The sequence below is a fragment of the Herpailurus yagouaroundi genome, unplaced genomic scaffold, assembly GCF_014898765.1.
Source record: "Herpailurus yagouaroundi ecotype Mexico unplaced genomic scaffold, PumYag 569, whole genome shotgun sequence".
NCBI classification, from domain to species: Eukaryota; Metazoa; Chordata; class Mammalia; order Carnivora; family Felidae; genus Herpailurus; species Herpailurus yagouaroundi.
Window position 1 is genome coordinate 6,624,427 of NW_024412786.1, and position 14,018 is coordinate 6,638,444.

The following is a 14,018-nucleotide window of genomic DNA, read 5'->3' on the forward strand; positions in this document are numbered from 1 at the left end:
GTGGCTTCTGGCCTTCGAGAGGCAGCTTAAAAGGGAGGCCAGAGGCCAGAAAGCTGACATCTAAGAAAGCACTTTTACACTCCTGTATCTTAACTGTTTTTTACCGGGCGCTTTCTGGGAAACGCATGCGTGTCGGGCTCCACCCCACATCGACTGCCTGCAAAACTCCTGGGCATGCGTATCTGGAGAAGTGTCCCCACGAGATGTGGGGTTCATCCCAGCCACGCCAACACCCGCCCCATCACTGGCCAACCCCATAATCTGGAGTTAAACTAGGGAAAAGGCCACTGCTTCCTTCAAGCGCTTTACTGCCACCTGCTGGCCACCTGCTGTGACGCAGCCACAGCCCTAAAGGCGCAGCCCGCGGAGAGGCGTCCCCGGGGTCCTGCAATGCGGTGGGAACAATGCAGAGTTCACTGCATTGCAGACGCGCAGCAAATGCCTCTGCTGGTTCTGTGCCACCAATAAAATTCCTCCAACCACACCACGCTCAGGCATTTCTCCTACAGCCCGTGCTCACAACGTGAGCCGGGGACATCACCGCCAAATGCTCAGAAAACAACATTCGCACCCCTTCAGCCCTCACTTGGTCGGGAACGGAGGTGCCCATCGGTGCACAGACACTCTCTCGCCCAAACACAAGCAAACGTGGCTTGCTGACTCGAGCCACTGGCTGCCCCTGGCCCTCCGTTCTGTGGCTTTCAAAGGCCGGTTGTGGTCTTGCTGCCTGGCCCAAGGGGAGTAGAGAAAATGTGCTGAACTATGTCCTCCCAAGTTCCTGTGTTGGAGTCCTGACCCCCCACAGCACCCCAGACCATGACCTTGTCTAAAGACAGGGGCTTTGCAGAGGTGACTGAGGTAACAACACTCAGTCTCCAGGGTGGGTCCTGATCCTGTGTGACCAGGGTCCTTGTAAGAAGAGGGGATCAGGACACAGACACACACACACAGACGACCCCATGAGGACACAGGAAGAGGACGGCCGTCCACACACAAGGAGAGAGGCCTCGGGAGGCCTGGCCCTGCCCATGCCTGGACCTCGGGGAGGCTGCACGCGTCTGCTGTGTGACCTTCCTCGTCCGTGACTTTGTTACGACTGCCCTAACCAACCAATGTGATCAGTTCAGATCAACTACTCTGAAAGTTCCAGCCTGAAATGAGGATGCAGGAAACGTGTCGTGCGAAGGACTCCAAAAGGAAAGAGGAGCTTCGGCATCCTGGCACCTGCCCACTTTCCCTACAGGGTCTGTTCCTTCCAGACCATGGTGTCTGGACATTAGACGTTTCTGGAGACTTCACCTACGTCATCCCAGGAGAACGCAGGCTCTCGCTAAGGGGAGAAGGTGGTGCCCCTGCCATCTCGGTCTGGGGTCTTCACCCATCCCCTCCCCTCCTGGCGCCTCCTCTCCGCTCAGTCCCAAGGATCAAGGCTGGCTGGAAAGACGATCATTCAGTCCCCCCGGAGGCCCACGGCAAAAGATGCCTTGATCACTTCTCCAGCGGGATCCTGGCTCATCTGGGCAGGGTAGGGGCACGGGATATGGATCTGACGCCCCAGGTCAGTACGTAGCAGACCCCCAAAGCAAGGTGCGGCACCTTCCTGCAGCTCCGACTGCTGGGGCCCTGGGGACTTGGCGGCTCGCCGTGCGTGGTTGGAGCCGGAGGGCTGGACTGGAGCAACGGTGCGGATGCCTCCTGCATCCAGGGATAGGCTCCACCAACGTTCTGGGGTCCCCATGCCGACGGCCCCAGGCTGGGCTGTGCTAAGCCCAAGCAGGCGCCATGGAAATGCCACCTCTAGGCGCACTTGTGACGCCCCCACCCCGTGAGGTCAGGGACGCCACCTTCCCTGGCCTGAGACAGTATCCGCCCATCACCGCGGCCAGGCTTGGATGCTCCGCTGCGCGTGAAGCCCTCCCACCTGCTCTGGTCGGACCTGACCACCCCCTGTGGGAGTTCCCGTCAGCCCCAGGCTCCCCCGACATGGTGGGTTCCCAGCGCACTAGGGAAACCCCAGCTTAAAGGAAGACCAGAGTCCATGCCAGCCGAAGGCTAACTCCTTCAGCCAACCCATGCTCAGGGGCACGTGTGGTGCACAGGTGCAGAGCCGAGGCACCCCCGGTCCTGCCCTCATGTGGCTGGGAGCTGGGAACGCAGCACCCACACAAACAGACCAGGCACTACACCGTGCCATGAGTGCCCTCGGAACCTCCCCAGGGCCAGTCCCCTTACCATGGGGGCTCAGGGAAAACTCCAAGGACCTGGGGGGGGGAGCGGGGGGAGTCGGGTGAGGGAGGGGAGCCGCGGCCATAAATTGTTACATTTCTTCCAGGTTAATAAACAGCGGCCAATACACATTAAGATGAGTGACAAAATGTCCTTTAAAGAACCGTTGAGGCAATCAAATGACATCCATAGGAAGGCCTGTGAGCAAAGCGGTGAAGTGCTCTCTGAGGGTAGCATATTATTTCTTACTGACAGCAGCCAGGTAATGATGCTGGCCTGGGCGGGGGCGGGGGGGGGGGGGAAAAGACCACGATTGGGCGTGGCCTGGCCAAAAGGACTGCGGTGGGGGCGTGGCCGGGTGAGGATGAGTGACGGGGGCGTGGCCAGGCAAGGAAGATGGTGATGGGGGCGTGGCTGGGCTAGGAAGGCAGGGATGGGGGCGTGGCCGGGCGAGGAAGATGGTGATGGAGGTGTGGCCAGGCGAGGAAGGCAGGGACGGGGGCGTGTCCGTCCGGGAAGGAGGACAGGGACGGGGGCGTGGCCGGGCAAAGATGATGGTGGCCAAGAGGACAGTGCACTTATCCCTGTAAGTAACTGTAGTAAGCGCTTTACGTGAATTTTTTCCTTTAACTGGAGAGCTCTCTCTACGAACGATCACTAAGCCAATTCTAGAGATTAGCAAACCCGCTCAGAGAGAGGGCAAGACGCTTGCTCAGGCGACCCAGGCAGTGTTGAGGGGCCGCTAACTCGAGGCCAGACTAAGTTGGAGTGACAGCACGGGAAGGGAATCCCCCAGACCCGGGGGGGGGGGGGGAGCGCGAGGCCCCACATCGCAGTCACCAGCGTGGGAACGGGCGGCTCCTGCACCCGCAGCTGTCCCCTCCCTGGGGGCAGCCACCCTCTCCAGAGCGCCCAGCCTCAATAACATGTCTTAGAGTCCCGACACAACCAGACCCACAGTCCTCAGGTCCCTCCAGGGTGCGGGGGAGGCACACAGGAGGTCGGAACCCGATGTCCTGGGGTTGTGGGAATGCACCTGGGTGTTTTATGCTTTCTTCCCTCTGCGGCTTCGAACTTTTTGACCGTCTCCGTGTTGAGGGGTTAGAGTAATCCCGAAGAACAAAGATTGTGCAGACCAGCGGCGAACAAAAACGCACACTTCCAGAGTAGGCCTGCAGGGGGCGGGCGTCCCTAGGCTCCGCGTCCGCAGGTGCGGGCTCCGCCAAGCTGTTCAGCACCTGGCCTTGGCCCGGGGAAGCAGAGAGAACCGCCACAGGACCCCGCGAGCTGGCCTTGGCTGTGGGCGCGCGGGATCCCCGGAAGGGCGCGGAGCCGGGGAGGCTGGGACACGGCTGTCCCCGCTCCAGGGTGCGAGGCACGGGGACAGACTTCTAAGGCAGAACCCGAGACCCCGGAACCCCGAGGTGCTTCTCCCCACCGCGGATGCGCGGTCGCGTTAGGGGCGGCTTCTGTGAAAGCCTGGACGCAGACGCAGTGGTGTGAGCGCGGCTAGGAGCGAACTCGGCTCAGGCAGCTGCTGGCCCCGCGACCTCGGGCAGGTCATTCATCCTCTCCGGGCCCGTGAACTCCTCTGAGTAATGGAGGCCAGCGGGTGTCTCCTAGGGCTGCTCCAGGGTGTGAGCAATGGGGCAAAGAAAGACATCAGGACGGCGTCAGAGCCGACCGGTGGTGAGAATCTCGGAGGACCACACGGTGGGTCGTTCTCTGCTTAGCGCCTTGCACCCACCCCTCACTGCCTGTCACGGCGGGGACACACAAGGCAGCAGGGCTCAGGAGGCAGGGACTTGTCTTGGGTCACTTCCCCTGGATAACCCCGGGACCTCCAGTAAGGACCCGGCCCTCCCGCACGTTGTGAAAAAGAAACCCACCACCAGAGAGCGGCGCACGATCTTGCCGGGCACGGCAGGAAGCAGGACACAGCAGCCCTGGGAGCCCAGGCCTCCAAGCTCAAACTCGGCGCCAGGGGCTGGGGCCCTGGGACCAAGAGGTTCGGTGGCTTCGGTGCCTGCCCGCTCTGACTCCACGCTCGAGTCTCAGGGATGGGACCCGGCACACGTTTCTGGGGACCAGAAATCCTGGCTGGAGCCGTCAGTGCAGGCAGCGACAGCAGGACCCCAGGCACACACTCACCCTTCATCTCAGCGTGAGACAGACACGCCAGGGGCCAGACTGCCACAAGCACCAGAGAGGACAGTGACCCTAGCTGAGAGGCCTCCAGCCGGTTGAGGGCAGGGGGGCCGAGAACCCGGCTCGGAGAACTCCGCCAAGTTGGGGCCCTGCAGCCGGGGGTCAGGCCGTAGCAACTCCCCACTCCCATCTTCTGAATTCCTGGTGCCCTGACACCTGCCTCGCTGGCTTTGGAAGGTCTGCCCCTCGCAGGGCAAGTGCATCGTGACAGTAAAGGAGTCGCCCCGAGGGTGACTCTCAAATGCAAAGGAGCCCCGCAGGGCCATCACCCCCACCTGTCTTGCTGGGCTCCCACCCTCAGGGCCATGACCCACCTGTCCTGATCAGCCCGGGGCAGGTCCCAGACAGCCAGGGACAGCCCCCGTGTCCCAGAGCCCCGGAAGTTACCCAAACTAGCCAAGCCTCAGGCAGCTCATCCTGTTCCATCTGCTTCTTCCCTCAGCACCATGGTGAAAGCTCTTGGCCCCGTTTCACTCCCCCCGACCCCCCACCCCTGCTGCTTCCCCACCCAGCCTGGTGCCTCCTGTGCGGCCCCCCGCACCTGCCCCTCCTCTCGGATCTGTGAATAACACACCATCTTTCCAACAGCAGCCGACTCCTGATGGGTTGGCTTCGCTGTGCCTGAACGGTGGTAGGACCTATGGGGGTTGGGACAGGCCAAGAAGTGACTCTGGAAGCACCCAGACGTGCAGCCTCGGGGACCAGAGTGAGAAGAGGGCAGGATGGGCACAGGGACTCACGTTAGATCCTTCTCACGGCCCCAGGGGGCGGCGGGCCCTGCTCACACCGCAGGAGGGAACCGGATGCCTCCCCAGGCCGCGGGGACGCTGAAGAGCCAGGGGGGGACCCAGCACGCAGGAGGCCCGGTGGGGTGGGCCTGCCTGCGCCCCCCGGCGTGCCTGCCACACCTCAGCACTCCTTGGCCCTCTGACCACAGGGGGCATGACCCCACCCGGACTGGGCAAGTGGGGCCACGGTGGCTGAGGGAAACCGACAGGCAGCCTGGGAGCTGATAAGAGTCACGGCGCGCGTCCAGAGAACGGCTCAGAGCCTCTCCGCGCCCCGGCCCTTTCCCCCTGCCGTCCCGGGCTGATACTCCCCGTCTGCTGTCCCAGACCCGCGGACCACCCTCCTCTGCTCGGAGAGTCCCCTCCACCCCCCCGGCTGTCCCTGCTTCTGAGAACACAATTTCCTCTCCTTGCCCTTGATCCATGAAAGACTCTTTATCTGAGCCACAAGGAGGAATTCTTTTTTTTTTCTTTTGTATTCAGTAGGCTTCATGCCCAGCATGGAGCCCAACGCGGGGCTTAAACTCACAACCCTGTTGGGGCGCCTGGGTGGCGCAGTCGGTTGGGCGTCCGGCTTCAGCCAGGTCACGATCTCGCGGTCCTTGAGTTCGAGCCCCGCGTCGGGCTCTGGGCTGATGGCTCAGAGCCTGGAGCCTGTTTCCGATTCTGTGTCTCCCTCTCTCTCTGCCCCTCCCCCGTTCATGCTCTGTCTCTCTCTGTCCCAAAAATAAATAAACGTTGAAAAAAAAAAATTAAAAAAAAAAAAAAAACAAAAAAAAACCTCACAACCCTGAGATCAAGACCTGAGCTGAGACCAAGAGTTGGACGCTGCACCGACTGAGCCACCCGGGCGTCCCACGGCGGGTTCTGTTTCTTTACGAGACTGCAGCTGACACGAGCCCGGACCCCACGGTCGCCGGGGGGATCAGGGAAACTTGTGCCCTGGGCATGGAAACGGGCACGGCACTGGGCAGCCTGTGCTCGGAAAGCACCTGGTGCCATGCTCCATCGGGGCACCCAAGACGCTAGGCACGCGGAGAGCCCACAGCTCCCGATGACTCCTGCCTTACAGAAACGCCAGAGCCTACAGAAACTTCCAGCTTCTCTAGAGAGATCAGAAATTGCATTTCTAGGTAAATAGAAATTTACTGCTGGCGACCAATTCAAGTATCTCAGAAACTCCGCGAGGGTCAAACGAACCACTGGGAGGGTGGGGGTGGACTGCTACTGCCCCGCCCCACCGAGGGGGGTCGTCAGGGGTCACGCAGCGGACGGCAATCGTGTACCTGGTGGATCTCGTGCCAGCCGTTCTCGTCCCGGCAGCACACGGCCGCGTGTTCGTGGAGCAGGAGCTCGCAGCAGTAGGGATCGCCCCCCACGATCGCGGTGTGGTAAAGGGGTGTGAGGCCATAGCTGTCTTTGTAATCCGGGGACGCTCCAAGCTCCAAAAGGGTCTAGAAATAAACACCAAACATGTGGTCATTGGTCTCGTGACCGCTTTGGCAGGAAGTGAATCAAGAAAGAAGCACGAGGGTCACACTCTGCCCCCCGGCCAAGGCTGACCAGGCCCTTGGTTCCGGCCCTTCCCAGGCTTCCCGGAATTCAGTGGGTGCCAGCTTGAGACAGCAAGGTTTCTGGCCCTGAACTAGCACGTGGTGCCGGCATGCAGGACGCGCATCCGGGAGCTCAGGGGACTCTGTGCACACACGCACCCGTGCAGACACGCACCTGTGACAGACACGCATCTATGCGGACACACACCTGCAGCACTCAGAGACCTCCTGTGCCCTGCTGACCCCCCCGGACCAGCAGAGAGCAAAGAGAGGGCGGCCTTTGCGAAAAAGAGAGAAGGTGCGCCTACAACCCAAAGTACAGCGTAGGATGATGTCAGTGTGCACCCCGAGGGGGCAAACCCAGGAAGCGCCGTCATGAACGCTGGGTTTCAGACGAGGCGCAGCCGATGAGGACTTGGCCTCCCCGCCGGGGCTCCTGGAGGCCCCCCCCCCCACCCAGGGCCAGGGCAGGTAGAGCAGGGGCAGCGGGGAGGATGGGGGCTGGGCCCACACCCCGGATGGGCTTCACGGCCCACGAGGCCGGCTCACGGCCCGCAGTCCGGGTCTGCGGCCGCCCAGGGGGGGTGACGTCCAGTGCCGCCCCTCCCGGCTGAAAACACAAGCCTCGGACTGAACCACAGGGACAGGGGACCTTCTGTAGACACCAAGTTCTAAAACTCCCAGGAAGAGAGAGTGGGGGGCCCAGACTACGCTTTCTAACCTCAGGGGGAACACAGTTCAGGGTCAGTTCCGGTGGCCGCGGTGGGGTGGGCACAGGGCACGCTGGCGCAGGCAGGAGACCAGACAGGAAGGAGGCGTCCCCCATGCGAGACGGCCCCGGAAGGTACCTTCAGGGCCACTTGGTTCCTGGCTCGGGCGGCTTTGTGCAGGGCCGTCATCCCGTCTCTGGCGCGGAAGTCCAGGTGAGCCCCGCCGTTTCTGAGAGCCTTGATCACCTCCGCGGGGTCGTCCAGCTGAGCAGCTAAGGTCAGCGGGGTCTCTACGGGACCCAAACACACGCAGTTCAGAACCACTTGGGAGACAGCCAGGGCCCGTGGCTCCCTAAGCCAAGTTCAGAGTCTACAAGGGAGCTGGAGGACGTGACCCCAGAGGTACTGCGGCTCCCACCCGCCCATGAGCCCCGATATCCACACACTCAGTCGGCGTGGCTCCGGCGACCCCGGGGACAGCGGAGGTGGTGTTTGGGGTCATGTGCAAGTCAACACGGGGGGCGGGCCAGAGTTTCCCCACGATCCCCTTGCGGGCTAGGGGTCCGAGAAGCCGCCCGCTGCCCTTGCCCTGGGTACCCAGAATCCCGCAGCACCATCCGGATGCTTCCTTTTGGGAGGAGTGGCCCATTAGGGCTGTAGTTGAGGGTTTGCAAGGCAGATGCCCGCCTTTCACCTCAATTTCATGATGTTTACGGGCATCTTGGTGGACGCCAGGACCCGGCTGTAAGTGAGGGGTGGAGCCTGTGCCCCGTGGAGGTCTGGGCGGGCAGAGGCCCGAACAGCCGTCGCAATGGCAGGGGCTCGGCTCGATAAACGGCCGGCACGAGGGCTGGGGCGGAAGCCCCGGGGAAGGAAAGACGAAGCCCGCCCCCCTGGGGACAAAGGTCAGGAAGGGTCCCCCACCGCCCGCCCGGTGCAGCTGACTCTGGGCCAGTCTGTAGCCGGCTGTGATGGGGACGCCGACATCTGGTCTGAGCCCATCTTCTCCACCCCTCTCGGTGAGTGCCCGCCACCGCCACGGCCGAGCAAGGCACGCCGTTATGATGCGGCCCATCTGAGAGGCGTTTACCTTACAGAAGAGTGCCGAGGGCAATGTGACGGCACGCAGGTCCCCAAGACCCAGACACGGCGCACACGGCACGGGACGGTGAGGAGTCATTGTGACTTGGAGCACATTTTGAGAATAAAGGGGCCGGGGCATCTGACCTGGGATGAATCCCCTTCTGACCTCGGCCGCGGTCCCCGCTGTCCCCAGGGCAGCTCCCCTGCCCCGTCTATTGCTGACCCCCGGGCTAATTTACCCCCAAATGAGCACTGTGCCGAGCGCCATTTAAATTCGCCGTGGGAGGGGCGCCTGGGTGGCGCAGTCGGTTAAGCGTCCGACTTCAGCCAGGTCACGATCTCGCGGTCCGGGAGTTCGAGCCCCGCGTCGGGCTCTGGGCTGATGGCTCGGAGCCTGGAGCCTGTTTCCGATTCTGTGTCTCCCTCTCTCTGCCCCTCCCCCGTTCATGCTCTGTCTCTCTCTGTCCCAAAAATAAATAAACGTTGGAAAAAAAAAAATAAAATAAATAAATAAATAAATAATAAATTCGCCGTGGGAGTCACCCTGCGCCTGGATTTTCCACGGTGACACGCGCGGGCTTAGCCACTCCCGGTGGCCAGCGTGCGTACGTGGACACGGCCGTGTGCGAATGTGACACACAGCCCACACGCCCTCTCCCAAGGGACGCCGCCCACCTCCCGCTTCGGTCACGCGTGTCCCCGTGCGTCCCAAGCACGGACGAGGCTCACGAGTGCCACCACACGCAGGCCTGCGGTCCTACGAGAAAGACCTTCTCAGGCAGGGATCTTGTGCGAATTAGGAGTTTTCTGGGGCAGCGAATGGGGCAGTGACGATGGGGATGTTTCCTGCACAGGGAACATCCCCATGGCGAGGGGCACTGGGGGTCGAGACTGGCCAGTGTCTCCCACCTGGGGGCAGACACGCAGAAATGGGGAGACGTGAATTCAAAGCAAGCTTGGGGAGGGACCCCTGCCCAGCAGAGAGGGGAGAGGGAGCCCGTGGGCCTTCCCCTCAGCCCCAGCCGTGGCCTGGCCGCAAGTGTTAGAAGGCCCCAGGGAGGTCTTGGTTCCTTGGGTGGCAGGTGAAGGGCGTGAAAAGCCTCGAAGTCAATTTTTTCTTTTTTTTCAACATTTATTTATTTTTGGGACAGAGAGAGACAGAGCATGAATGGGGGAGGGGCAGAGAGAGAGGGAGACACAGAATCGGAAACAGGCTCCAGGCTCTGAGCCATCAGCCCAGAGCCCGACGCGGGGCTCGAACTCACGGACCGCGAGATCGTGACCTGGCTGAAGTCGGACGCTTAACCGACTGCGCCACCCAGGCGCCCCGAAGTCAATTTTTTAAAACGTTTAGTTTTTTCGAGTGAGGGGGCAGAGAGGGAGGGAGAGAGAGGATCCCACGTAGGCTCCACGGCCAGCGCAGAGCCCGATGCAAGGCTCGACCCCACAAACCGTGAGATCGTGACCAGAGCTGAAATCAAGAGTCGGACGTTTAACCGACTGAGCCACCCACGTGCCCCTCAGAGTCAAATTGCTTACAGCAACTTGAGGAAGCCGGCCCCTGGCGTTTAAGGTCCGTTTAGGACAGATGCACGTCTGGGGCAAGGTCGACCCTCAAAACGATTAGGATTCCTCTTTTTTATCTGGCTCTCCACACAAGGCCGATGTGAAAGTTGGGTGCTCCAAAGCAGATGTTAAGTTTACATCGCGCTGTTCCGTGGCAAGGGCTTCAGAAGCCCTCCTCGAATGACGCACCAGACTCGCCACGTTCAGACCTGCCCAGGACCCACCCGGGGAGGTCAGGAGAGACCCCTGGCTTAGAGACCATTGAGGAAGGGGACGTCCAACGAGACCCCACCTGGAGCAGACAGGACCCCCCCCCACCCCGAAGAAGACGCTCGCCCCTCACCTGCAAACCTGTGACCCTTGGGGGCTTGCACTGTCTGTGCCATTGATCACCACGTGGCCGCTCCTCTAACGAGCTTGGGACCGGCAGTCCCTTGCACCGTAATTCTCTGAAGATACTCCTCGGTTTTTGCATTTTGCAATTTCTTTGCTTTCAATAAATATTTTGGAACCTCAAAATGGCCCTGAAGACACCGCTCTAATCTTTTCCGATGGTCTTGAACACACAATACCATCTCACTTGGAAGCGGCCCGGCAGCATTTTGGCTCCAAAACAAACAGCCATGCTTCGACACGCTATCAAGCCACAGAAGAATGTGGCTGAATCTTGAACACATCCTGCTAAATGAGAAAAGGCAGTCTGAAAAAGCCAGCCTGCTGGATTCCAATTATAGGACATTCTGGAAAAGACGAAGCTATAGCAGAGGTAAACAGATCGCTGGTTCCAGGGGCTGCGGAGAGGGACAGGGGCGAATAGATAAAAAAAAACACAGAGGACCATTTTCGGTGACAAGACTGTTCCATATGACGCTCTAATCGTGAATGCCAGGATCAAACATCTGTCACAATCACAGCACAGGGAGGGAAACCCAAGGCTTGCAGATTTTTTCAGTGAAGTTTAAAAACTCATCTTGGAGACCTGGGGATCTCAGTTCGGAATGCAGGACGTGACCAAAAGAGTCGAACCGCAGGCCGAATGGAAGAATCGGCCTCCCTGGAGGGAGTGGGGGAACCGAGTGCCGGCCTGCGGACCCAGGATGGAGTGGTCTGCAAGATGAAAGGCCAGGTGAACCCGGGGAAGCGCTGTGCCCTGTCAGCACCTAAAGCTGCTTCCATCGTGGGGTGCAGGTCAACAACTCTGAAACCACTCTACACGGGCCCTGGGATTGAACCATTAGATCAACAGATGGCAGGGAGCGGCGGCCAGGTTTCTCACTGTTAGCGGGGAGGTTACGGCTTAGCCACGGAAAGGAGGGCGGTGATCCGTGTGGCCGGGGATCAGAGCTGGAGACTCACGGTGAGCTCCATACGGACACAGATAGTTACATACAGAACTGATTGCAGGTATGCACGTATGCATGAGTTAGTACACACACACACACACACACACACACACACACACACAGAGAGAGTTTGTTGTTCTGTCGTCTGAGGGCCCAGAAGCAACGACACCCCAGCAGCACCGAGCACACCCAGCACCCAGACCTTGGTTCCTAAGACCATTCTCCAGGAAAAGAAACCAGGCTCCCGGAGGACTGGCGGGGTCTAGGTCTGGGCAGGAGGCACACAGGATGAGCCCGGGGTGCCTTCTAGTGCCGGGAAGTGAGCAAGGGGCCAAAAACTAACGACCCACACGGACGGGGTCTGTCAAAAGGACATGGGAGTCAGTGGCCAGAGCTGGAGCCCAACGATGAAAGCTAGCACGGGGGCATAACCCAGATTAAAAACTAAATACCCACCAGTCCATCCCAATAGAACTAACAGAGTAGATGTTAGTAAGAGTAAATAAATGAAGGCGGGTGGGGGGGGGGGGCGGGAAGAGAAGCCTCCCAGGCAAAATTCCCCATCACGTGTGCAGAAAGTCTGTCCTCAAGAAGGTAGAGCCTCACTCCCCACTCATCAGGTGTGGGCTGTGCTTAGTGGCTTCCTTCTGAAAAGGATGGTCCATAAAGGGGATGAAGAGTGACCGCATAGCAGGGAACCTGACACTGACCTCAGCCAGGTGAGCAAGGTCAGCGTGTCGGGGACGAGACAGGCGGGAGCACGTGCTCGGACGCGACGGGGACGGGAAGGGCGCTTCGCCCTGTGGTCCTCCGCCCAAACCCACAACCCTGTCTCATCATGACATAAACGTCAGACAAACCCCAATGGGGGGGGGGCGTTCTCCAAAATACCCGGCCAGTCCCCAAAAGAGCCAAGTGCTGCACAAACAAGGAAAGCCCCAGAAACCGTCACAACCGAGAGGGGCCTACGGAGACAAGATAATGAAGTTCCATGAGGGCTCCGGGGGCAGAAAAGGGACATTAAGGAACTACTAATGAGATATGAGGACAGCATGCGCCGTGGTTAAGAACGGCACATCAGGATTGGTTCATTAATTATAAAATGTGCCCCGCTCAGGTACGACAGCAGCGTCAGGGGAAATGGGCCGTGGGGAGCAGGTAGAACATTCTGTGCTGTCTTCCTAATAATCCTGTAGCTCTGACACTGCTCTAGCATAAGTCACGTGCTCACAGCTGTGCTGCAGGCAATGGGCTGATAGGACGATGCTGCCACTGACCTGTCCCCGGCTGGCGTCCTGAGGAACGTGCACCTCACGTCCCGGGGCGCTGTGAGGCGTTCCCAGCCTGACCTCCTCTCCCCCGGCCAGCCCTGGGGGGTGTCCTGGGGCCAAGCCCCTCCTGCGGGCCCTCGTCCTGCCCCCACCCAATTCCTTCCTTGCTTAATGTCCTTCCTCTTCACCGTAAGCACCTTGATGTGTCACCTGTAGCCCTCGCTGAAACGCGGCGGGTGGAAGTAAGCAAATCCCTAACATCACTGGCCGTTCTGCCTGAGCTCCCATTTGAAGGCAGGCCCTCTTTGTACCAGGAAGTGCACCTGACCAGCCAGATGACCCGGACCTCCTCCGTGGTGGCACAGACCTCGTCCGCAGTCCCCGGCCCTCTGCAGACTGACGTCTACGAGGTTCCAGAGCGCGTCTGCTCAAGCTGCCCCTCTCCCGTTGCCCATGGCTGTTCTTTCTGGAGGGCCTCATCCCGGGATTCACTCAGCGGCTGCAGGGAGCCAGCCGCTTACGGACCCTGGCCGCCACCCACGTCCAACGCGTTTCTTCTGATCGCAAGGCCGGCGCTCGGAGGAGGCCCTGCTCAGTGCACAGGGATCCAGAATGGCCGCGTAGCCTTCTAACTGGGCCATGTGGGAGCTGGGTAGGGACTCCCAGGAGCCAGGCTGCGGTGACAGGTGGTGGACCCGAGCACACGTCGGCACGAATGACAATCCACGCCAGCCGGACAAGCTGACGAGCTACGATCACTGGCCCGGAAACGAACTCCAAATTGGATCTCACCACAGGCGCCTGGCGAGACCCACTCAATCAAGGAGAAGTCTTTTACTGCTCAATACGTTTCAAGAGTCGAAAGACGTTTCTGGCTTTATCAACACCCCGCCCTCGTGGTACCCGGGGTTCCCTCAAGTTGGGGAGCGCGGTGCGAAATAAAAGCACTAAACTCATTTTCGCTCAAAGTGCTCGTTTTGTTTCCTTCTTGGGGCTCAAAATACCACATGCGTTGTCCCAGCAGTTCCAGCCAAAGCAGGAGATGAGCCCCCAGACCCTGGTGGCCAAGGCTTCAGTTCTTTAGATCACCTTGGCCGTCACCTATTAAAATTCCACTACAACAGGCACCGACGGTTGGCTGTGATCACAGGCCGCCTTGTTTTAATTGACAGGTGGTTCCATGGAGATTTAATTCTCTCCTGTGCATCCTTCAATCCGAAGGGCCACTTCCTCAACCTCGGGGCCCCGCGGGCGGCCCAGAAGTGCCAGA

At 60.2% G+C, this 14,018-nt stretch overlaps 1 protein-coding gene across 13 annotated transcripts in view; it reads right to left on the reverse strand.

Moving 5' to 3' along the window:
• SHANK2 (SH3 and multiple ankyrin repeat domains 2) overlaps window positions 1-14,018 on the reverse strand; it is a 469,884-nt gene that overhangs the window by 380,118 nt on the left and 75,748 nt on the right. For all 13 annotated transcript variants that reach the window (XM_040465727.1, XM_040465726.1, XM_040465725.1 and 10 more), the window contains exons 6-7: window positions 7,624-7,775; window positions 6,509-6,676 (exon numbers count right to left, since the gene is read on the reverse strand). In XM_040465727.1, coding sequence (XP_040321661.1) covers window positions 6,509-6,676; window positions 7,624-7,775 — 320 coding nt within the window. The remainder of the gene's footprint in view (window positions 1-6,508; window positions 6,677-7,623; window positions 7,776-14,018) is intronic.